General features: G+C 35.7%; 1 protein-coding gene across 1 annotated transcript; it reads right to left on the bottom strand.

The window, feature by feature from the left end:
* Positions 1-3,355: 3,355 nt before the first annotated feature.
* Positions 3,356-24,870, bottom strand: LOC141317645 (TBC1 domain family member 16-like). Its single transcript, XM_073833152.1, has 7 exons — positions 24,734-24,870; positions 18,016-18,222; positions 16,206-16,617; positions 7,104-7,292; positions 6,445-6,592; positions 3,717-3,881; positions 3,356-3,532 (listed from the first exon to the last, which is right to left on the bottom strand). Exons 2-7 carry the CDS (start codon positions 18,188-18,190, stop codon positions 3,356-3,358), a joined length of 1,266 nt encoding a protein of 421 aa, XP_073689253.1. The 5' UTR covers positions 18,191-18,222; positions 24,734-24,870.
* Positions 24,871-25,578: the final 708 nt, after the last annotated feature.

Raw genomic sequence — 25,578 nt, 5'->3', positions numbered from 1 at the left:
AAAATAATAATAATTTATGCACATTTGTATCAATACGAGGTTGTTTTGTGTCAATTTTGTGATTGACTAATAGCTAAAACTAATGGGTCAAAGATGAAAAAAGATTCAAGAATAAAAACAAAGTGTAACACCGCTTTAAATTTTTGTTGTGTTTAAAAACAAAAACAAAAAAACAATTACACATTTTTCTTTAAAATTAAAAATGTGTTTTTGTTTTTTGAGCAAAAAATAAATATCATACATTTTCCCTTAATTTACAGAAGACACCCACTAAAATATATCATTCAGTGTAACAATCTTTTCACAGGCATATTTACAACAAAAATCAATTTCTGACATTAAAAATTTGTTGTAATTCTACATTTTTCAAATTTGCCACTCTCCTATTTGTCAGTAAAAATTTTTTTACTCAATTAAAACACATTTTATTTGGCCTTTGACATTTTATTCTTCAAAAACGTTTTTGAAACCTTAAAAATAGACACTTTACTTACATTAAATGTGCTTTCTATGGACATAAAATCACTTTTGTACGTTTCTTTTGACGTGGACATCTGAACGTCTTTGACCCACATGTAATTTTATTTTATTTAGTGATTTACTAATGTACTGTTTTTAATTTTTAAAGGCGCTGTAGTATGTGCACTACATTATAAATGAAGAATGCAAATGTGCTTGAATCTGAAACACGAGCATTAGGCTTCAAAAGTGTTCTGTCAATGGCTTGACAATGATTTAATTGATTAACTTAATTATTTCCTCGGAAACTCATTAAGCCCCAGAGTGCATATATCTGCACACATTTATTGATTGGTTATGACTCGGCTGTTAAACAATCCTTTAGAGACTCAGAGTGGGTATAAAGACTTACTGTATAAAAAGACTAGGTACAGCCATGCATGCAATAATCACTTTCAAACGGCCATGCAATAAATATAACTCTACCTACAGAGTAGGAAAAATAGACATTCGTTGCCAAGACACAACAGTTCTCAACAAATCTGACTATTTCCAGCCGAAAAGTGCTTATCCAGACATTTTCATAAGATTGCAGCAGAGATGTGACTGAAAACAACAGCAGGCGGTTAAAGTGGTTAAAGGTGTATTTAGCCACTGCCACATTGATTTCATGTAATGATCCCAATGCTCTGAATGATTCACCAACCGCAAACCTAAACACCATCTAGCTAACTAGAAAAGCTGAAGGATCATCTAGTCTAATGTGTCACAACAGCTCAGTTTACATAACAAATCTCCAGTTTCAGACTCCAGAAATATCACATTTAGTAAACAACAGGTTATGTCAACCAGCCAATTCAAACAAAAGTGAGCCATCTAACAACTGGGTGTAGCTCCGTATTTTTAACATTGCATCACCAGAAGTAAGAGGTAGCAATGGTAAGTCACAGAAGTTACAGTGGTGACATTAATGAAACGTACATGAATAAGGTTTTACATTAAATACAGTTTAGGTTTGGACAGAATTATATGGTAGCTAAATTAAAATTTTAAACTTGACACTTAAATCCCTAATGAAAACATTAAAAAACAGGTTTCATTATCATTTAATGATAATAAACCATTTTAAATTATGCAGTTGAGGTAAAAAATTTACATCCCCCTTTCAGAATCTGCAAAATGTTAATTATTTTACTAAAATAAGAGGAATCATAGAAAATACATATAGTTGTTTCTTTAGTACTGACCTGAATAAGATAATTCACATAAAAGATGTTTACTTTACATATAGTCCACAAAAGAGTTTTTTGTTTAGTGATAGTTGTTCATGAGTCCCTTGTTTGTCCTGAACAGTTAAACTGCCTGCTGTTCTTCAGAAAAGTCCTTCAGGTCCCATAAATTCTTTGATTTTCCAGTATTTTTGTGTATTTGAACCCTTTCCAACAATGACTGTATGATTTTGAGATCCATCTTTTCACACTGAGGACAACTGAGGGACTCATATGCAACTATTACAGAAGGTACAGAAAGATGATGCACTAAGAGCCGGGGATGAAAACTTTTTGAATTTGAAGATCAGGGTAAATTTAACTTATTTTGTCTTCTGGGAAACATGTAAGTATCTTCTGTAGCTTCCAAAGGGCAGTACTAAATGAAAAAATATGATATTTAGGCAAAATAAGAAAAATGGACACATCTCCATTCTGTTCAAAAGTTTTCACACCCCGGTTCGTAATGCATTGTGTTTCCTTCTGAATCATCGGTGAGCGTTCAAACCTTCTGTAATAGTTGCATATGAGTCCCTCAGTTGTCCTCAGTGTGAAAAGATGAATCTCAAAGTCATACAGTTATTGTTGGAAAGGGTTCAAATCCACAAAAATGCTGAAAAACCAAAGAATTTGTGGGACCTGAAGGATTTTTCTGAAGAACAGCAGACAGTTTAACTGTTCAGGACAAACAAGGGACTCATGAACAACTATCACTAAACAAAAAAACCCAACTGTGGTTCATTCAGGTAACAACACAGTATTAAGAAACAAGTGTATGTAAACTTTTGAACAGGGTCATTTTTATAAATTCAACTATTTTCTCTTGTGGACTATATGTACATAAACAAAACTCTTATTTTGGTCAAATAATTAACATTTTGCAGATTCTAAAAGGGGGATGTAAACTTTGGACCTCAACTGTATGTGACAAAAATATACATTGAAACAGATCAGTCAGTCAGTGCTTCAGACATGCTTCAGACAACATGATATTTTTTGCAACAAATTATTTTTATAAATAATTTATGACTTTAAATTATGAAATCTTGTTTGTTTCTGACCTATTCAACTAAATTTAATTTTGTACCCAACAAATAACTTAATAATATGTTCAGAACTTAAAAATATTTTTGGAACTGATTAATCATCACTTTAAAAAAAAAGAAAGAAAAAAAAAAGTATGTATATTTTATAATATTTAAACGCATGTTTTTGTATGGCAGTCATTTTTTGACCAGAAATGCATTATTAAAATCAAAAGTTGTGTTTGTTAACATTAGTTAATGCACTGTGAACTAACTATGAACAACTGTATTTTTGTTAACAAATGACACCTTATTGTAAAGTATTACTAATAAAAAATAAAAAAAAAACGTTTTTGTTGTTGTTATACCCTGTGTGAGGTTATTTCAGAGAGTTTTAGGCCAAAGCGACAACATTAACTAGCATTTTTGGGAAAAAGAAAATCCTCTCTGGGTCAAAATGACTGAAACATTTAAAGTTAAAATTAAAATAAAGGTGAAAGACATAAAATGCCAACTAAAGTGAAGTCGGTACTTTTGACAACACTAGTAGGAAAACCATGCCAGACTAGTAAGGTTCAGGCAAAAACGGTGTGGAACAAGCTTCTAGATCAGCACTAGTCTCTCCACTAACCTCCTCTGCTGGACCTCCTGGTACTCCACACGCTTCTGCAGTCTCCAGGCTTCCCGTTCCTCAGACGTGGAGTCGTAGCTGTAGTAGTGTAGCAGGAAGGGCCATACTTCACCACGGATAGATGGGTCAATGCCCCCGAAGAAGATCGCCTGAGAGAACAAAGACATTGGGTCAGTTGAAAGGCCTGTCAGAATGAATCCCATCATAACAGAACCTTTAAACATGACCTAAATAGTACAACAGTATGCCATTCAAATATAAAGCAGCTGAAAAGACCAATTTAGACAAGTAACGTTGATTCTTATTTGATTGACAGCTGTCAGTCAGTCTGACCTTCCTGAGCTTGTACTCCTCCACCACCTGTCCGTTGTTGTTAAGATGCCGGAGCCAAGAGCTGACGTCCAGCCGGCGATACAGACGCTCCTCTGGGTGCATCTCGGCAGACGGTAACGTGGGTCTACGGATGGAAAACTGCATACATGACTTCTCATCCGACACCTGGAGTGAGAAGACGGCGATACAGAACAGGAAAAACTGCATGAATAATACAGCCTACATAAATGATACAAACATATAATCACACGTTTAACTAACTTAACTTTTAAGTTCATTTCCAGAATAAAAATGTCCTGATAATATACTCACCCACATGTCTTCCAAGATGTTCATGTCTTTCTTTGTTCAGTCAAAAAGAAGATTTTAAAGGAAAGGATTTTTCTCCATATAATGGACTTCAATGGAAATCAACGGGTTGAAGGTCCAAATGGCAGTTTCAATGCAGCTTTGAAGAGCTCTACATGATCCCAGCTGAGAAATAAGGGTCTTATCTAGCCAAACAATCCGTCATTTTCTAAGAAAAGTACAAATTTATGTTCTTTTTAACCACAAATGCTCATCTTGCACTACCTTTTTGAACCAAAGTACACTAACTAACCACACATGAAAAACTAACCACACATGACCTTTCCAATGTGATTACGTAATGTCAAGCTAGTGCAAGACAAGCATTTGTGGTTAAAAAGTATATAGTTTAAAGTGCCCCTATTATGCCTTTTCAAATATGATATTTCATGTAGTGTGTCATGTAGCTGTATGTGAACATAAACTATCTGCACAGTTGTGACGCCGACAGTGCACTATAAATGAAGTTTTTGTCTAACAAAAAAAAGAGTCGGCTCACATTCGCCTAAACGAGTCGTCAGCAATTCGAATCTTTTTTCTGTAACGGCCACACGTCACGAGCTACACATTTGCGTAATGTCCGCCCACGTTCAATTTCGCGAACAACTTGCCCGCCCACAAACAGTAGGCCTACCATTTTCACGTGGATTACATCATGTCAAGAAGACGCCCTGCACTGTGACAGCCTGTGAGAAACTATCAAGAATGAGTGGTTAACATTAATTTTTTCAACACCTCAGCAGTACAATGCCAATCTTGTGTTGTGTTCGCGTCATTTTACTGATGACTGCTTTTCCAATCTTGGGGAGTAACGTTACAACGCGAGATTCACCAAACGCTTGGTTTTAAAAAATGGATCAGTGCCCAGTTTATTTGGACCGGCTTGCTCCTCTGAACTTCTACCTGTAAGTATGATTAATAATTGTATTTTCTAGCGATCGTTCAAAATACGTCTTTGTGTACGTTATGGTGTGTAACAACCCCGCACATGTCTTGGTAAGCGGCTAACTTGCGTTTCTGTAGTTCTGTTGTTCAGCTGTGAGTGCAATGTAGTCTAAAAAGCTTTTGATTGATGCAGCTTGACTGTCTGTCTGCCTTATTAGTTTAAGTAATGATAATGATAAACGATGGCTTAACGCAGTGTTATGGATTGTACAGTGTTGAAGTTCACAACGTAGAGGTGTGTCCGGTTCGCTTACAAAAGCAAATTGCAAGCACTTTCCACAGTTAACATATTACACCCACTGAGAAACGTCCTGCTCCAGTCGTGCTTGCAAAACAGTTTCTTGTCGATGTGCCACTTCAACAGTTTCATCGTCAGACTCCGGCTCGAATTGATAGGGTAAAATCGAGGCTATCTTTTCTATGCATTGACAGGTCTCCACAGCTGTCATTCAGTTATCCCAATGGGCGTTTCGTTTTGTAGCGGTAGACTAATCCAAAAGGACTGCACCATCTGACCAATCACAGCAGTGAGGGCTCACTGAAAGGAGGGGTTTAGAGAGACTGATTCTTCGAACTGCTTCAAACGAGTCGTTTACGAATCATTTAGAAACGGGGTAAAAATAAATCTAATTTTGGAGAAAACTAAAGTGTTTTTTGAACTTGCATACATGTAAACCTGTTTTAAGAGACTATTACAACAATATTAACTACCTTTAAAATGGCATAATAGGGGCACTTTAATATTAAGATAAGACCCCTATTCCTCGGCTGGGATCGTGTGGAGCCTTTTGACGCTGCGTTGAAAATGCAATGTGGACCTTCAACCCGCTGATTCCTATTGAAGTCCAGTATATGGAGAAAAATCCTGGAATGTTTTCCTCAAAAACCTTCATTTCTTTTTGACTGAAGAAAGAAAGACATAAACATCTTGGATGACATTGTCTTAGACTTTCTAATATAATAAAACTATCTGTTCTCTATAGCTTTTGTGAGGGCTCTGTTGACTTGGGGTGTTGTATGTGCAACACCCCAAGCTAATTCTGTTTTTAATACAGTTTTTAAAGGATTAATTGTGTTTTTTTGGACAATTTTGTTCCCCACCATCAAAATAAGTGATTTAAAACAGCAATATTGAATATGGGTTGAATAATTATGACATAGCTGTGTAATAAAAAAAATCTTATAACTCAAAAACATTACATTATATATTGACATTATCATCATAATTCAGGATCTTTAGAAAAGCTTGTATTTGTAAAGTACTGCATTCTCTGGGGGGATGAATAATTTCAATTTCAACTGTATTTAATCAAATGAGCATAAGAGACTTCTTTCAAAAACAAACAAAAATCTTTTGAGCATGTGTGTATATGAGAGTGTGTTCCTTGCAAATAAATGTGTCAAACTGATAACAGGTGTGTTAGACTCTCCAGACCTGGTCTTTGAGCTGCGTCTCCCTGCAGCATTTCCACTGCTGAAACACCTCGGCCAGTTTATCCAGCCCCGCGTGGTGGAAGTGAAGGATCTTGTACTGGCTCTCTCTGCTGGCGATGACCAGCTGTCCACACGTGCAAGCCTCATCGCTGGAACACACACGAGAAACAAACATTTTCACAAGGCTGGTCTGGACACTAAAAAATGAACAGTGATATGAGTTCACTAAAAGACCAGGATGTGCTTTTCTCTCAGTAATGACATTTGTTATATTGCATTTCCTCTTCATAAAAGAACTATTAATGCATATTTTCCCTAAACCCCAGAAACATTTGAATTTTATTCACACCATAGAAATATTTTAATATCTTGAACAAAATCAGCCTGGGGTTAAGGAATAATGATTTATAACCTGCAGCTATGGCTATAACTAAATTCTCTAAAATGAGAACGGTGATGTAAAACAAAGAGGTGGATTAAATTTACGAGGTGTTTCATAAAACAAAGACTTATGAAAAAGATTTAATACAACAGTGTAGAAAAATAATAATAAAAGCCAGAGGCTTTTCAAATAAGGTGACATACGTTTCAAAGAGGAGAGATATTAAAAAGAATTGTTTACTGAAATAAACTCTGAACTCTTATAGGATCTCGTCTGACCTGAAGAAGAGACGAAGTGACCTCATGTGACCCAGGTCAACCCTGAACACCCCACATAGGTGCTCTAACGCCATGACTTTCTGCTGCTCCTCCCACCGAACTCCCTGTGGTTGGCTGCTTTCAGAGGGGGCATGGCTGTCCAGACTGGAGGCGGAGCTTGCAGAGTGAGCCATGGGTTCATCGCACTCCCTGGAAATAATGGTATCTCTATTAATATTATTGCAATAAAAAGGAGAAAACTTAAAATACACTTCTTGAGAATAGTTTTCTTGTTTTCTGTAAAGCTGTATATATTGCAAAAAGTCTATATGAACAAATTTAAGATAGGTGTAAGTCACAATTATGAAAAAACAATGCAATTTACGGAACAAAAATATAAAATTTTCTACAAATAGAAAGTAAAATTCAAAAGCTAATTTGATTTGATGAATCTTTTCTATCAAGTTAATGAACTGTTATCTATCTGAAGCCTTTTTGATAAGCTCTACATGACAGCTTAATTCAGCTGGTCTCTCTACTATAAACCCGCACATCAATTCATTCGTTCTGCTCTGTGTTTCTAGTGTGAAACTCGGCGACAGCTGTAGGTATGGATACGCACGCATGTGAGAGAGGACACTGGAAGTGAAGAGGAATGGAAGGAATGCTGGGAGGTTATTGTGCTGGCAGGAGGCGAGCAGAGACACAAATCAAGCAGCCAGGCAGCCAATTTCCCCTGACAGCCCTCCTCTCTCTCTCACTGTGAGAGATCTCCCTGTAACTGTCTCTCGACCTCTCATGTAGCCAGGGCTGTAACCTGAACCGTGGGACCTCTGCTTCTCTCTCACACTCGTCATTTTCTCTAACAGAGCACGTCTAACAGGGCAAAAGCACCTCCAGACACGTCCCCTGTCACAGATCCACTGTGGGAGCCGAAGGTTTATGGGTCATGTGGTATTTGAGAGGTCTCTCTGAGTCCACACTACAGCAGGATCACACACACGAGGCCATATGGCGGGCTGAGGCCGTGACAGACAGCGTGCGGTGCAAAGTTACATCTCATGTTCTTTACAGACCCTTGTTTTCTATTCGGTGAGCCTCACGGTGGCTTTACAAAACAGGAAAAATAAGGTGACTAAACTTAACTAACCAACTAGATGGATGGATGGAAGTTATAGTTAGATGGTTGGATGGATAGCCACATTGAAGTTTTTTAGGAACAGGAAAAAATAGTAAATGACTAAACTAAACCTACTAGATAGATAAAATTAGTTGGTTAATTAGTTAGTTAGATTGATAGGCACAAAGATGTTAGTTTGAAACAGGATAAACAGGAAAAAGTAAGATAAATGTACTATATTAACCAACTAGATGGATAAAGTTAGTTGGTTGACTGGTTAGTTAGTAGTTCAGAACAGGAGAAAATATAGGGTAACTAAATTGAAATAATCAACTAGATGGACAGGTAGAAGTTGGTTTAATGGTAAGATTGTTGGATGGATAGCCACACAGATGTGTGTTAGGAACTGAACTAAACTAAACTAACCGACTAGATGGATAAAGTTAGTTGATTAGTTATACAGATAGGCACAAATATGTTAGTTAGGAACAGGGTAAACAAGAGAAAGTAAGGCAAACTAACTAAACTAACCAACAGGATGAATGAATTTAGTTGGTTGATTAGTTAGCCAACTAGGTGGACAGATATAACTTAGTTGGTTCATGGATGGTTAGATGGATAGCCACATAGAAGTGTGTTAGGAAAAGGAACAATTAAAGTTCCTTATAGAAGTTAGTTGGTTCATTGAAAATATGGATCCTCACAAAGTTGTTTCTTAGGAACAGGAAAAATGATGGTACCTGAATTGAACTAACCAACTAGATGGATAAAGTTAGTTGGTTGATTAGTTAGTTAGATGGATAAAAAGAATGTTTTAGATGTTAGTATAGGAACATGATGGGCAAAGTAAAGTAAATGTACTAAACTAACCAACTAGATATATAAAGTAAGTTGATTAATTGGTTAATTAGTTAGGATAAATGTATACCCATAAAGATGTTAGTTACATATAGAGGGAAATATGGTAACTAAACTAACACAACCAACTAGATGGACAGGTAAACATTAGTTGGTTTAATGGATAGATGGCTGGATGGATAGCCACATAGATGCACGTTAAAAAACAAACTAAACTATCCAACTAGATAGATAAAGTTAGTTAGTTAGTTAGATAGATGGATAGACACAAAGATGTTAGTTAGGAACAGGACGAACAGGAGAAAGTGTGGTAAATTGACTAAACTAACCAACTAGATGGATAAAGTAAGTTGACTGACTGCTTAGTTAGTTAGGACAATAGATAAATGTATACCCATAAAGATGTTAGTTAAGAACAGGAGAAAATAAGGTAACTAAAGTGAACTAACCAAATAGATAGACAGATAGAAGTTAGATGGATAGTCACATAGATGTTTGTTAAGATAAATTAAGTTGATTAATCGGTTAGTTAGTTAGGATGAATGTACCCATAAAGATGTTAGTTAAGAATAGGAGATAATATGGTAACTAAACTGAACTAACCAACTAGATGGACAGACTAAAGTTAGCTGGTTGAATACTTAGTTTAATAGATGGATAGCCATTTAAACATTAGTTAGGAAAAGGAGAAACACAAGGAAATAAGGTAACTAAATTTAACTAACCAACTAGATGGACAGATAGTTAGTTGGTTGATTAGGTAGAGGAATAGATCGGCAAAAAGGTGTTAGGAACAGGAGAAATTAAGGTAATTAAACCGAACTAACCCACTAGATGTACAAATAGAAGTTAGTTGGTTGAATGGTTAGTTCAATAGACAGATACATAAATGTTAGTTAGGAACTTGAGAAATATGAGTAAATAAAGTAACTAAATGTGACCCTGGACCACAAAACCAGTCTTAAGTCGCTGGGGTATGTTTGTAGCAATAGCCAAAAATACATTGTATGGGTCAAAATTATTGATTTTTCTTTTATGCCAAAAATCATTAGGAAATTAAGTAAAGATCATGTTCCATGAAGATTTTTTGTAAAACTCCTACTGTAAATGTATCAAAATGTAATTTTTGATTAGTAATATGCATTGTTAAGAACCTAATTTGGACAACTTTAAAGGTGATTTTCTCAGGATTTTGATTTTTTTGCGCCCTCAGATTCCAGATTTTCAAATAGATGTATCTCGGCCAAATATTGTCCTATCCTAACAAACCATACATCAATTGAAAGCTTATTTACTGAGCTTTCATATTATATATACACCTCAGTTTTGTAAAATTTAACCTTATGACTGGTTTTGTGGTCCAGGGTCACAAATCTGAAGTAACTAAAGTAACTAAAACTGAACTGAATCCACTAATTCAACTAATTGAATCCAACCAAATGGTAGGTGGGTAGATGGATAGGCAAGTAAGTAAGGAACATTAAAAAATAAAGTAACTAAACTGAAGTAACTATGTGGATAGGCAAAAGTTAGTTGGGTGATTTTTAAGTTGGATGGAAAGCCACATAGATGTGACTGACTGAATGAATGACAAAATAACCAACTACAGCTACTCAGAATCAACTAATTACATTTCTGTGTGGCCAGTGATCCATCCATCCATCTGTGTTATGAGTGGTAACGCTAAGAGTTTATACTAGTGTGAGGTGAGGGAAGTTTTTCCAGGGACTAAACTCCCACAGAGACTAGAGCCACTACCTCTCAGGGCCTGTTTATTACATCACACTGAAACAAATGCCCCAGAGCCAGAGCTGTCAAACACAGTTAACACATTACTATTACATCATCCTCAAGCAAAACATGACCTCAATGGGACAGGATCTACAGTTTTGTATGGCATGGTCCAGCCTTGAATTTTCCTTGATTTTCTTTATTTACTCTAACAAAATCTAGACAGATATATTGAAAAGTAAGCTAATTTCTCATACTAAGACCCTAGCCAGTCATAACACAGATCATTTACATATTTCATATAATTCTAAAAATCTGAGGCGGGGTGGAAATGGTCATAAAAAAAACTCTAAAGGTAATGAATATATAAAACAGACACCAAAGGTGTCTACACTGAGCCAAACCACGACAAGGAAGAAAAAGAAAAACAACAGAGAAGGAGGGAAAGAAAACATCTAGTAGAGAAAAAAAGCACACGAGTGAGAAGCGAAGGAGGAAGAATAAAAGAGAAGTCAAACATAAACACTGAAGGATCCAAAGAGGAAGTGCAAGCCAGAAAACGAATGGCAATAGAGAGCGTTCTCCAACCAAAGGAACAGAGAGGAATGAAGCTGTTCATCACAGACTCAGTCAAACACAAACCACTGATATTTATGATCCGATGGGCAGCTCATGTCCCGGCCTCACCCCCGCAGCTCAGGCCAAATAACAAAGGGAGGAAATCATGCTGAAAGAGGGAATGTTAGATGAAGCAGCTGGGGGAGGGAATCTGCAGAAGATCACAGACTCTGAGACTCTCACTGCCAACCTGCTGAAAGCAGCACTTTCTTGCTCTCTCTCACGCATATCGCCTTGTAATGTCTCCACCTTGTGGTCACAGTGGAGCATTACAAGTATAACATTCAGAGTGACAATATGTGACCCTGAACCACAAAACAAATCATAAGGGTCAATTTTTTTGAAATTGGAGATTGAAAATCTGGAATCTGAGAGTACAAAAAATCTAAATTTGAGAAAATCGCCTTTAAAGTTGTACAAATGAGGTTCTTAGCAATGCATAATACTAATCAAAAATTAAGTTTTGATATATTCACCATAGGAAATTTACAAAGTATCTTAATGGAACAAGATCTTTACTTAATATCCTAATGATTTTTGGCATAAGAGAGTCATGTTAGTATTACATTACAAACACTGATTGTGAAATAATGTCGTTGACAAAACGTTATATCATTACATCTGTGGTAACACTTCTGAGAGACGGTCTGTGATCACAGGATGCTGTAGAGGTTCAGAACAGGAACACATGATGCTGTGTAATAAGGCATGCTGAGCTGATCTATGAATTATGAATAAGCTCTAAGCAGCTCCTCTTACAACACACAGACCTGCAGCAGCACAGCGTGTACATGACAGAACCATGCTAACATTAACATCTACTCAAAACACCTGCTGTAATGCAATGCTACATATGTAGTTCCAGTTTAAAAGGTTGCATGCTTATAGTTTTTACTGTTTTACTATTGCAAAAATCATAATATTTAACACAGTTCAAACGTTTAAGGTCAGAAAGATATTTTTTTGAAAGAAATATTCAGCAAGGAATTAAAGGGATGTTTGACCCCAAAAATAAAATTCTTTCATTAATTACTCACCCTCATGCCTCATTTGAAACCTGTAAAACCTCATTTTTTGTGCTATTCCTTTAAATTCATCAAAAGTGCTTTTTATTTTGTAACTCATGCATAACTGTTTTCAACATTGATAATAAGAAACATTTTTTTGCAGCAAATCAGCATATTAGAATGATTTCTGAAGAATCATGTGACTGAAGACTGGAGTAATGATACTAAAAATTCAGCTTTGCAACACAGGATTAAATTACATTTAAAATATATATTCAAATAGAAAACTTTTTTTTTTTTAAATGTCATTATATTACAGTTTAAGTATTGTTGATCAAATTAATACATCCCAAAAATACACTTTTAAATCTTTGTGACTCTAAACTTTTGAGTTTTAGCATACCATATTGGATGTTTTTTTCTGTTCTTTATCAAAAATATTATATGTATTATTAACAATAAAAAAAAAATTGTTAATAAATGCTATATCTGTCAGCTGAGAATAAACGGCTAAAAAAAGCAGTTATGCAGCTCAGATTTTTTTCTGAAGAAAGCTAAATGTGTGATAAAGACCAAAATATTAAATGTCATGGATGAATATTTACTGAGTAATCCACTATTTTGTTTTCAAACTTTAGAATAATAATAATAATGTTTATGGCACTCAAACACATTATCAATACAGTCATCTTGACAGAAGGAAATGAGATATATCTCTAGTTTCAACATTATTTGTTCTTCAGACATTCCTCTTTAAAAGAAAATCAGTCTCATGTTTTTACAAACTGACCCACATTTGGTTTTTGACCACTGAAAATGTGTACAATTTAATGATTCACTCCTGGAGCCACACAGGTCCTTAAAAATAAAGATGCCAAAATAAAGTCGAAATGTTTAGAGAATAAAGTCAAAATTATGAGAATTAATTATTAACAATTACAAAATTAAAGTTATAATATTTTGAGAGTATATTTTAGCCTATTGCGCTCAAAATATAACTTTAATTTCTACAATTTCCATTCTCAAAACTTTTCGACTTTATCCTCGAAGCGTTCCAACTATATCCTTGAAGCGTTTAGACTTTATCTGTGAAGCATTACAACTTTATCCTCGAAACGTTTCCCGACTTTATTCCCATAGTATTCCTCTTTTATTCTGGAAGTGTTTCCCGGCTTTATCCTCGAAGCGTTCCGACTTTATTCTCAAAACGTTTCCCGACTTTATTCTCATAGCATTCCGCTTTTATTCTCGAAGCGTTTCCCGACTTTATCCTCGAAGCGTTCCGACTTTATCCTCAAAGCGTTCCGACTTTATTCTCAAAACGTTTCCCGACTTCATTCTCAAAGTATTCCGCTTTTATTCTCGAAGCGTTTCCCGGCTTTATTCTCGAAGCGTTTCCCGACTTTATCCTCGAAGCGTTTCCCGACTTTATCCTCAAAGCGTTTCCCGACTTTATCCTCAAAGCGTTTCCCGACTTTATCCTCAAAGCGTTTCCCGACTTTATCCTCAAAGCGTTTCCCGACTTTATCCTCAAAGCGTTTCCCGACTTTATCCTCAAAGCGTTTCCCGACTTTATCCTCAAAGCGTTTCCCGACTTCATTCTCATAGTATTCCGCTTTTATTCTCGAAGCGTTTCCCGACTTTATCCTTGAAGCGTTTCCCGACTTCATTCTCATAGTATTCCGCTTTTATTCTCGAAGCGTTTCCCGACTTTATCCTCGAAGCGTTTCCCGACTTTATCCTCGAAGCGTTTCCCGACTTTATCCTCAAAGCGTTTCCCGACTTTATCCTCAAAGCGTTTCCCGACTTTATCCTCAAAGCGTTTCAAAGCGTTTCCCGACTTTATCCTCAAAGCGTTTCCCGACTTTATCCTCAAAGCGTTTCCCGACTTCATTCTCATAGTATTCCGCTTTTATTCTCGAAGCGTTTCCCGACTTTATCCTCGAAGCGTTTCCCGACTTCATTCTCATAGTATTCCGCTTTTATTCTCGAAGCCTTTCCCGACTTTATTCTCAAAGTGTTTCCCGACTTTATTCTCGAAGCGTTTCCCGACTTTATTCTCGAAGCGTTTCCCGACTTTATCCTCGAAGCGTTTCCCGACTTCATTCTCATAGTATTCCGCTTTTATTCTCGAAGCCTTTCCCGACTTTATTCTCAAAGTATTTCCCGACTTTATTCTCGAAGCGTTTCCCGACATAGTATTCCGACTTTATTCTCATAGTATTCCAACTTTTTTCTCGAAACGTTTCTATTTTATTCTCTTAGTTTTTTGACTCTATTCTCTTAGTATTTTGACTCTATTCTCGTAGTATTTAGACTTTATTCTCATAGTATTCCGTTTTTATTCTCGAAGCGTTTCCCGGCTTTATTCTCGAAGCGTTTCCCGACTTTATCCTCGAAGCTCTCCGACTTTATTCTCAAAACTTTATGCTCAAAGTGTTCAGACTTTATCTTCGAAGCATTACGACTTTATCCTCGAAACATTTCCCAACTTTATTCTCATAGTATTCCGCTTTTATTCTCAAAGCGTTTCCCGGCTTTATTCTCAATGAGTTTCCCGACTTTATTCTGGAAGCGTTTCCCGACTTTATCCTTGAAGCGCTCTGACTTTATCCTCGAAGTGTTCCGACTTTATTCTCAAAACATTTCCCGACTTTATTCTCGTAGTATTCCGCTTTTATTCTCAAAGCGTTTCCCGACTTTATTCTTGAAGCGTTTCCCGACTTCATTCTCATAGTATTCCGCTTTTATTCTCGAAGCGTTTCCCGACTTTTTTCTCGAAACGTTTCTACTTTATTCTCTTAGTATTTTGACTCTATTCTCTTAGTATTTTGACTCTATTCTTGTAGTATTTTGACTTTATTCTCATAGTATTCCGCTTTTATTCTCGATGCATTTCCCGGCTATATTCTCGAAGCGTTTCCCGACTTCATTCTCATAGTATTCCGCTTTTATTCTCGAAGCGTTTCCCGACTTTATCCTCGAAGCGTTTCCCGACTTTATCCTCGAAGCATTTCCCGACTTTATCCTCGAAGCGTTTCCCGACTTTATCCTCGAAGCGTTTCCCGACTTTATCCTCGAAGCGTTTCCCGACTTTATCCTCGAAGCGTTTCCCGACTTTATCCTCGAAGCGTTTCCCGACCTTATTCTTATACTATTGCACTTTTATTCTTGAAGCATTTCCCGACTTTATTCTCGAAGCGTTTCCCGACTTTATTCTCGAAGCATTTCCCGACTTTATTCTCGAAGCATTTCCCGACATAGTATTCCGACTTTATTCTCATAGTATTCCACCTGTTTTCTCAAAACGTTTCTACTTTATTCCCTTAGTATTTTGACTCTATTCTCGTAGTATTTTGACTTTATTCTCATAGTATTCCGCTTTTATTTTCTAAGTGTTTCCCGGCTTTATTCTCGAAGCGTTTCCCGACTTTATCCTCGAAGCGTTCCGACTTTATTCTCAAAATGTTTCCCGACTTTATCCTCAAAGCGTTCCGACTTTATCCTCAAAGCGTTCTGCTTTTATTCTTGAAGTGTTTCCCGACTTTTTTCTCGAAGTTTTTCCCGACATAGTATTCCGACTTTATTCTCTTAGTATTTTGACTCTATTCTTGTAGTATTTTGACTTTAATCTCATAGTATTTCGACTTTATTCTCATAATATTCTGACTTTAGTCTAGTAATCTTAGTTTTTTTAATGTGGTACTAAAAGGTTGTCATAGTCTACACACTGCTAAGAAACATTTATATGTGAACACAATGTAAAAGTGAATTTTGCATTTATCTCACCTGCTCTCATTATCCAGGAAGACGGAGCTGCTGCTCTCACCCAGAGCCTCGCTGACTGGCGACAGACAGAAGGGTGAGGAGAAGGTGTCCGAGTCCGAGCCGAGGGTGCTGTCCCGACTCACCTCGTCCGCAGAGAGCTCGCAGGAGCCTTCATCGCCCTCTTCCAAAAGCTGCTGGTTCTGCAAGGCCGGCTCTGGCCCCTCTTCATCCTCCTCTTCCTCGGGGGCTGGCGCAGGGCGAGAGTGGCTCCGGTGGGCTCGGCGTCGAGGGTTGCGGCGAACGGGTGAACTTTCGGGCGTGATGTAACGAAGCGCCTCCTCGTCCTGCCGCTGGATGCGAGAGTTGGGCACCCAGGTGAGGATGAGGGTGGAGCCGAGGGCCTCGTCTTTCTCCAGGTGTACACAAAGGTAACCTGAAAGAGAGGAAAATTTTGCAATTTTAATATAATAACATATAAAAGAGTTTTTTTGTAAAATAAAATTAAATAATTTTACAATCATACTGTTTTTTATAGAATACATTCTTTCCAAACATTAAAAAAGTATCACGGGAACATCACAGGAATAAAATGAAATTAAATAAAATTTTACAATTATACTGTCTTTTATAAAATAAATTATTTCCAAACATTTAAAAAAAGTATCACAGCTTTGCCATCACAGGAATAAATTAAAATAAAACATTTTAATAATAAATAATAATTTAAAATAATTATCATTTTAATTTAATTCTTCCTTTTGAATGCAGCACTGTTTCTGCTAAAATTCAGGAATAAAATTAATTTACAATCATACAGTTTTTTCTAGAATAAATTCTTTCCAAACATTTAAAAAAAAAGTATCACAGCTTTGACATCACAGGAATAAAATAAAATAACATAAAATAAAATAAATTTACAATCATACTGTTTCTTTATAGAATACATTCCTTTAAATTTTATTCTCGACATTTTAATAATAGATAATAATTTAAAATAATTATCATTTTATTTTAATTCTTCCTTTGAATGCAGCACTGTTTCTGCTAAAATTCAGGAATAAAATAAAATAAAATAATTTTACAATCATACAGTTTTTTTATAGAATAAATTCTTTCCAAACATTTAAAAAAGTATCATGGCATTGACATCACAGGAATAAACTAAACTAAAATAAAATAATTTTACAATCATAATGTTTTTTTATAGAATAAATTCTTTAAAAAAATTTTTTTTAAGTATCATGGAATAAATTAAAATAAAACATTTTCATAATAAATAATAATTTAAAATAATTAATATTTTAATTATTTCTTTGAATGCAGCACTGTTTCTGCTGAAAATTCAGCTGTGCCATCACAGTAATAAAATATTACAATCTTACTGTTCATCGATTAAATACATTTTTTCCGAACATTAAAAAAAATATATAAAAAATTAATCACAGTTTCCACAAACATCCACATATTAAGCAGCACAGCTGTTTCTGCTGACAATTCAACTGTGCCATCACAGGAATAAATCAATTTAAAATTGATTTAATAAAATAAAATAAAAATTATTTTGCAATCTTACAGTTTTTTAATCTAAATACATTTTTTCAAAAAAAAAAAAAAAAAAAACTTAACCAAGCCTAAAAGTTTTTTTTGAAAGGTAGTGTATCTAAGCAGTGCTCAACATTATTCATATTGGATGTTTTAAAACTATAACTCAAAACAAAAACATTCATAAAGACATGAAAAATATGGCATGTGAATGCAAAATCTTTCAGTATTGATATTCACATAACGTGTGAATAACTAAAGTGTATTTCAGTTCATGGGTGCGTGGTACCTGGGTGATGTTCAGGCAGTCCAGGCAGGGGCTCAGCCGGGTGCACACACACATTGTTCTTGGAAAAGATGATCTCTCCATCCAGCACGGTCCTTGATCCTCCCGTGCCCACGTTAAACGTCAAAAGGTCAGAGGCTTTGGAGGATGCACGTCGCAAGAGTCGACCGAATGACATCTCCTCCAGTGACCGCTCACTGCTCCCATCCTCTAAAGGAGAGAAACAACAAGGCAACCTCCAATCAGGTGGCTTCTTACTTTTCTAAGCAATCAGGTTTACAATCCTCACTTGCCATACAATAAAAATGATACAATGAAAATGCAAATCTTACTTTGGAGACATTCATAATTGAGGCGGTTTCATTTATGAAAAGTAACGGTGATAAAACTGACCTAATTGATCTAATCATGACAACATATGAATAATTTATGAAAGTCACAGTCGATCCATGTCACCTTCTTCAAACTAACTGCACGGTTATTCATGACTAAGTCAAACATAGGCACACCTTAAAACAAACACATACTCACACAAATGTGCCAACTCACAGGAACCCAAAGCTGCAGCTGTGTGTGCCATCCGTTCAACAGAGCGTGCCAAATGTTATAAGTAAGGACAACGTTTGTAAAACACTTTGTGGTATATTCTCTTTTACTGCCAGAGTCTAAATAATGTTTAAATGCTAATAAGCCATTCAAGAAAGGCCAGCTTCACGTGGCATTTCAAGCAGTTATATTTTATCTAAATCTACTTTAGACACAATTGTCTAATTCTTGTATAATTATACATTCATGTTTTATGACCTATCGAATACTGTAATTAGACATGTCACTATCGAGTAATCAGTCGATCATTCTGATGATTAATCAAGTAATCAGATAATTATAATTATTGTTTTGTGGTAGAAAAATAGACCTCAGTGAACAATATCCTTTGAAATGACTTTAAATACATATGTAATAGCAATGAGGCAGTGACAATGAGTTCAAATAAAGTATCAAACGCAAGTAATCATGATTTCATTGAACAAAACTACTAAAATACAAAATATATTACAAACAATAGAGCTAATGTATATTACGCATTATATCGACTGCAGAGGGCGCCAACAGCCTGCGCGATTTAATCCTTGTTTAATAATATTTACTAAACAACATTTAATTCAAATGTCCACTTAATATGTAATATTTGGACATTTGTTTGTGACAGAAATGCTACAGCCGTTGTAATTTCTTGAATATGTGAACTCAGAGAGAGGGTTTGAGCTTCTATTTTGAAATTGCGATAAACACTTGGCATATTGAGAAACATAACAATGTATTCGGCTGTTTGTGTAGGTTTATAAACGATTTACCTTATAAATCTGATGAAATGGTGTTCCCAGATGAAAAAAAGAGTTATAACAGACTCAAACTCACAGTAAAAAACAGAGGTGTTTGAGACGCTCCACACATGTAAATGATATCAGCTCATGTGGAGGAGCATTCACTGTGAAAGCACGTATGCATATATTAAACCTGCATTGCATACATTTATTTAATTGAATCATAGTGTTTGTGAATTCACAGTAGCATTATGCTTATGAATTTAAAAAAAAAATCCTTAGAAAACTTGGAAAACGGCCTAATAATTCCTTTCTCGTCAGTGTAATAGTCGACGGCTACTGGACGCGGTCAGTACAGGATTTATTTATTTTTTTAAATCGAGTAGCCTACTCGAATTAAACTGAGGAATTGTGACAACCCTAATTGTAATTATATTTTAAAAGCCCCACATCCAAAGTACTTAAAGTCAGCGACTTGTTCTGTTTGTGCCCCTGATACCACAGTTATGCTGAGTTCCAGGCAGGTTTTTTAACTGGTAAATCACCACTTCAAACCACGACTCACGACTTTGTAGCGTTCCAGGCAAGTCACGCCAAACTGCCTGGGCACATTTATGAATTACTATTATTTTTATATTATTATTAATTTGATTGCAACGTTATATTGTCCTAAGCTCTGTTTTTCCACCGTGTGCCACTTGCATAAACACCGCGCATTAGGGCTGACATTTGTTGTTTCGCGGGCTATGTCACGTCAGAACTCGTAACTGGGAGTAACGTTACATCGATCTAGTACGAGTTCACGAGTGGGAAGTCACGGATTTGACTGCCGTTCCAGTGCACTTTCACTGGTAGAAGGTTGGAAAAACACGGGTTACGGGTTGCCTGGAACGCGGCATTAGTTTTACATACATTCTATTTCATAAACATCTTAAAGACATCTAATAGACGTCTACAGGAAACATCCAATAGACTTCTTGCAGATGTAAATGCAACATCCGAGATGTTCCTGCTGAAAAAAAAAAAAAAAAAAAAAAAACAGCTAAGGTTTTAGAGGGGTTTTGGCCACTTTCCCAGCCTGGCCAGTCTGGTCTTAGCTGGGAAAACACCAGCTAAAACCAGCTACTTCCAGCTTTAACCAGCTAAGACCAGCCAACCAGCCTAGGCTGGTTTTAGCTGGGGGTTTTTCAGCAGAACATCTCGGATGCTGCATTTACATCTTACAGACATTTGTACACAGCAGATGCTTTCCAGATCAAGAGATCTTTAACAGACATCTTGCAGACGTATGTGTGCTATCTGGGGCTAGAGTCATAAAAAAATAAAAAAAAATAAAAAATAAAGCCAGCCTAGGCTGGTTGGCTGGTCTTAGAATGTATTCAGCTTTCAGAGTGTGCATAAATCTCAATTTAAAAAAAAAAACTGACCCTTATGACTGGTTTTGTGGTCCAGGGTCACTGGTTTCCCTGCTGAAAAAACTGCTAAAACCAGCCTAAGGTGGTTGGCTGGTTTTTAGCTGGTCAACCAGCCTGGTTTTAGCAGGTCATAGCTGGTCAGCAGGCTGGTTTTAGAGGGGTTTTGGCCACTCTTAACTGGTCAGGCTGGGAGACCAGCTGGAATGTCCAGCTTAAACCAGCCAATCACCTTAGGCTGGTTTTAGCTGTTTTTTTTAGCAGGGAAACGTGACCCTGAACCACAAAACCAGTCATAAGGGTCAGTTTTTTAAAAAAAATTGAGATTTATGTATACTCTGAAATCTGAATAAATAAGCTTTCCATTTGACTTATGGTTTGTTTGGATAGGAAAATCTTTGTCCGAGATACAACTATTTGAAAATCTGGAATCTGAGGGTGCAAAAAAACCTAAATATTGAGAAAACCGGCTTTAAAAGTTGTCCAACTGGAGTTCTTAGCAATGCATATTACTAATCAAAAAATTAAGTTTTTATGTATTTACGGTCAGAAATTGACAAAATATCCAAATATCAGAGTCTGTTAAACATTCATATTTCAACATTCATTTTCAAAAAGCATATTTGTCAACTACTAAAAACAAACTATGCAACATTCAGAGTCATCCATCACTCGTGACACCAACTTCCTCAGTCAGGACGGATGTTTTGTTTCAATCTACCTCTTCTGTCTCGTGATTTTATTTTTTCCCTTCCCTTGTCTTAATTAACGGTACCCAACTCTTCCAGAATAGTATTGCTCATTTGTGCTGATTTGAGGTCAACTTCCTGTCACAACCCAGTGAAGATGAGTGTTTCTAATTGTTAATAATTTGGCAATTATTATGAACAATAAAATAGCTTTAGGGCTATATAGACTCAATGAATAAAAACACAATTGAGCACTTACAGAGAGAATCTCAAACCTTGTTAAAGGCTTAATTATCAAATAACCCCAATACTACTGAATTTAAGAAAGGAACAGGTTTGTCCAGTAAGTCACCTTAGGACTAGGAGTTCAATTTACCTTCTGTTTTACGGTGACTATTCAGCATGGCCTCATGTATCATATGGCTATAATTGCAGCGCAAACATGACTCCGGTGAATAAACATGCCACATCACTGCACTGAACTAGCAGACTCACAGGCCAAATCAGGAGAAAGTGAGTACTATCAGAAGCAGTGTACTAAGAAGAGAGAGTGTCAGTAGTAGAACCATGTGTCGCTTCTCCTCGGAGCTGTCAGCACTGCTGCAATCTCTCGCTCTGGCAGATATCAAGCTCCATACAACAGAACAACAACTTCACCAGGAATGCACACAGAAGATAATCTGCTGTTCAATTCTTGCCATTCAATCCTATATTCATTACAAGCACAATAATACTACTACACTCTAAAAATGCTGGGAGGGGGGGGGGGGGTTTATATCCCAAATGCTAGGTTCAGCTTGTTGAAAAGCGATTATAGAGAATGGTTGAATACACTTAAATTAAAATACTATTTTTAAAGGAGTAGTTCACTTTCAGAACAAAAGTTTACAGATAATGTACTCACCCCCTTGTCATCCAAGATGTTCATGTGTTTCTTTCTTCAGTCGTTAGGAAATTATGTTTTTTGAGGAAACATTTCTCTCGATATAATGGACTTCTATGGTGCCCCCGAGTTTGAACTTCCAAAATGCAGCTTCAAATGGCTTTAAACGATCCCAGCCGAGGAAAGAAGGGTCTTATCTAGCAAAACGATCGGTTATTTAAAAAAAAAAAAAAAAATTATACTTTTTAACAATTTATATACTTTTTAACCTCAAATGCTCGTCTTGTCTAGCTCTGTGTAGAGATTAAAAAGTATATAAATTGTACATTTAGAAAATATGCGATCATTTCACTAGATAAGACCCTTCTTCCTCGACTGGGATCATTTCGAGCCCTTTGAAGCTGCATTTTGGAAGTTCAAACTCGCGGGCACCATAGAAGTCCATTATATGGAGAGAAATCCTGGAATGTTTCCTCAAAAAACATAATTTCTATACGACTGAAGAAAGAAACATCTTGGATGTTTAAAAATATAAATATAAAAAATTCTGTGTGTGATTTTTAATTTTCCAGCCCACTTTAAGCCAGCAATATAATACATTTTAAACAATAGTTAAATAAAACAACTCAGTATATTCGGTAAAAACATTTAGCCCATGAATAACCCAGCATGTGTTCTGTCCAATATTTACCCAGTGCTGGGTTGCCAAATAACCCAGCATTTTTTTTAGAGTATAAATGAGTCTCAGCTCACCCAAAAAATAAAAATTTCCTCCAAAGATGACTTTGAATCTTAAACACAAATGGAATTCTAAAGAATGACCAATGTAATGATTTAATTGCACTAGGCAAGATATGACACGACACTTGTCTTTTAATAAATCAGTTGACGCATATCAGAAATGACAGCACATTTGGTTGCATTGGTCTAGGCAAAGAGTGTCACCTCTTTCAGGATCTGTCACTGACTACACATATTGTTTGCCAACTAAATGGATTAAAAATAAATTAATTCAAAATGTAAAAATACAATACTTTTTACTTACATTGAATTAACATGCTAGATCATTCTAGATCATTCCAGCCCAAAATTATTTTATTGTCTCTTTTTGCCATTTTTGGAGCTTGAAAGCCCCTGATCAAAAATGGTGTCGAAACAATGTTCACAATTACAATAACACAGAAACAGCAAGACATTTTCATTTAAAATTTTAAATTCTTTAGTAGAAACAAAAGGACGCTTTTTTGAGCAGCAAATAAGAATATTAGAATGATTTCTGAAGGATCATGTGACACTAAAGACTGGAGAAATTATGCAAAAAAAAAAAAAAAAAAAAAAAAAAATCAGCTTTGAAATCACAGGATAAATTACATTTTAAAATATATTTGAATAGAAAGCAGCTATTTTAAATAGTAAAACTATTTCAAAATGTTACTGTTTTTGCTGTGCTTTGGATCAAATAAATGCAGGCTTGTTGAGCAGAAGAGACTTAAAAGGCATTAAAAATCGGACTATTTTGCATAAGCAACATAGCAAACAGCAAAACAGCAAAAAATGGTGTAGGATTTCCTTCAAAACAACGTTCAAAATTACAACTGCACAGAAACAGCAAGAAACGCTGATTTAAAAATGAAATTCTATAGTAGAAAGAATGAAAGTATTTCTTATAAAAACTTCAATGGCAGTCTTTTGGTTTATTTTGTACATTTTTCAAAAAAAAAAAAAAAAAAAAAAAAGCTTCATTCTGGGAAACATCTCTTTGGGGTCTACTTTATACATTATAGATTATATTATGAGTGTCTTTAAATATTGTTTACTAAATTACTGTTCATTTCAATAATTTGATACAGTTACATGTATTTGCATTGCACTGTGCATACAAACTGGAAGCTTATTTTGTGTTCCACAAAACAACGAAATAAAGAAAGAAAAAGAAGCGTGTGTGAACGTGAATAAATGATAGAATTTCATTTCTGGGAGAACTATTGGTTTAAGAATTGTCATAAAATTATTTACTTGGGTAAAAGCACATTTTGAAAAGTTACAAGCCTTCAAGAATAAAGTCTATGCATCTCCTAACATTAACATTACAGCAGGTGAATACAATTAAAAAATTTGGATCATGTCCAGGCCTGTATCAGCTATTTTGTCCTTTTATCAGGGAGACTGACCTGTATCAGTATTGTATTTTAACAGACGAGCCTTTTTGTCCCACTTTGAGGGATCAGGTATCTCGTGTGAGGATTGATATCAGACGGAAGTCACGCTTGCGTCCCGTTATATCTGCTATGATAGAGATATACAGTATGCACTGCCTGCTGTACCCATATGGGACGCTAACTAAACTACTTGCAATGATGACAGCCGCAGGAATACATCTGCAATCGAAAAGCACACATGTAGCGGTCTTACCTTCAGTACCAGAAACGATTACAACCGTCGCTACACGTCCATATCAGAAGTGGCGCGTCCGACTCCTATATTACAGATCCAGGCTACGCTGAATGACGCCTATGTTTATTGGTGACACTTCACTCCGCACGCCGCCGTTGACGCCAGACTTCAAGGTCCGCCCACTGACATTCCGCTGCTTCCGGAACGACACTGCGCTTCCTCTGAATGCAATGCTCGAGGCAGGACTTTTCGCCCTATTTATAATAATAATCAGTGGAGGACAGAAAATACAATAGATACAAGTTTCTGATGTTAATGAGTTGGAATTAGCATTTATAAAAGTATATAAAATGAAACACACCTGTAATAATAAAAAAATTAATACAGACGAAACAAAAAAACAAAATCTTATTATCATACTTTTTTAAATTTATATTTTATATATAATATATAAATTTAATCTTAATTTTAAAAATGCAATGCAATTCATTTTTATGCAATGCCCTTAAGATTATGAATATTTTTATGTTTAGTCTAGACCAAAAAAAAAAATTTTTTGAGCAGCAAATCAGCATATTAGAATGATTTCTGAAGGATCGTGTGACACTGAAGACTGGAGAAATGATGCAAAAAATCAGCTTTGAAATATATTCTAATGGAAAACAGCTAGTAAAAATATTTTACTTGCTTTTTTTTTTTTTTTTGCTTTGCTGTGGATCAAATAAATGCAATCTGACAAGAAAAAGACAAATAACATTTATTTTTCTAATATCGTTCTTTACATAATTTATATATAATATATAACACTCATCTTAAATTTAAAAATGCAATGCAATTAATGTTTTATGCAATGCCGCTATATG

The sequence above is a fragment of the Garra rufa genome, chromosome 1 (assembly GCF_049309525.1).
Source record: "Garra rufa chromosome 1, GarRuf1.0, whole genome shotgun sequence".
Classification (NCBI taxonomy): domain Eukaryota; kingdom Metazoa; phylum Chordata; class Actinopteri; order Cypriniformes; family Cyprinidae; genus Garra; species Garra rufa.
The sequence above is the reverse complement of the archived record's forward strand: the minus strand, read 5'-3'. Positions and strand labels throughout refer to the sequence as shown.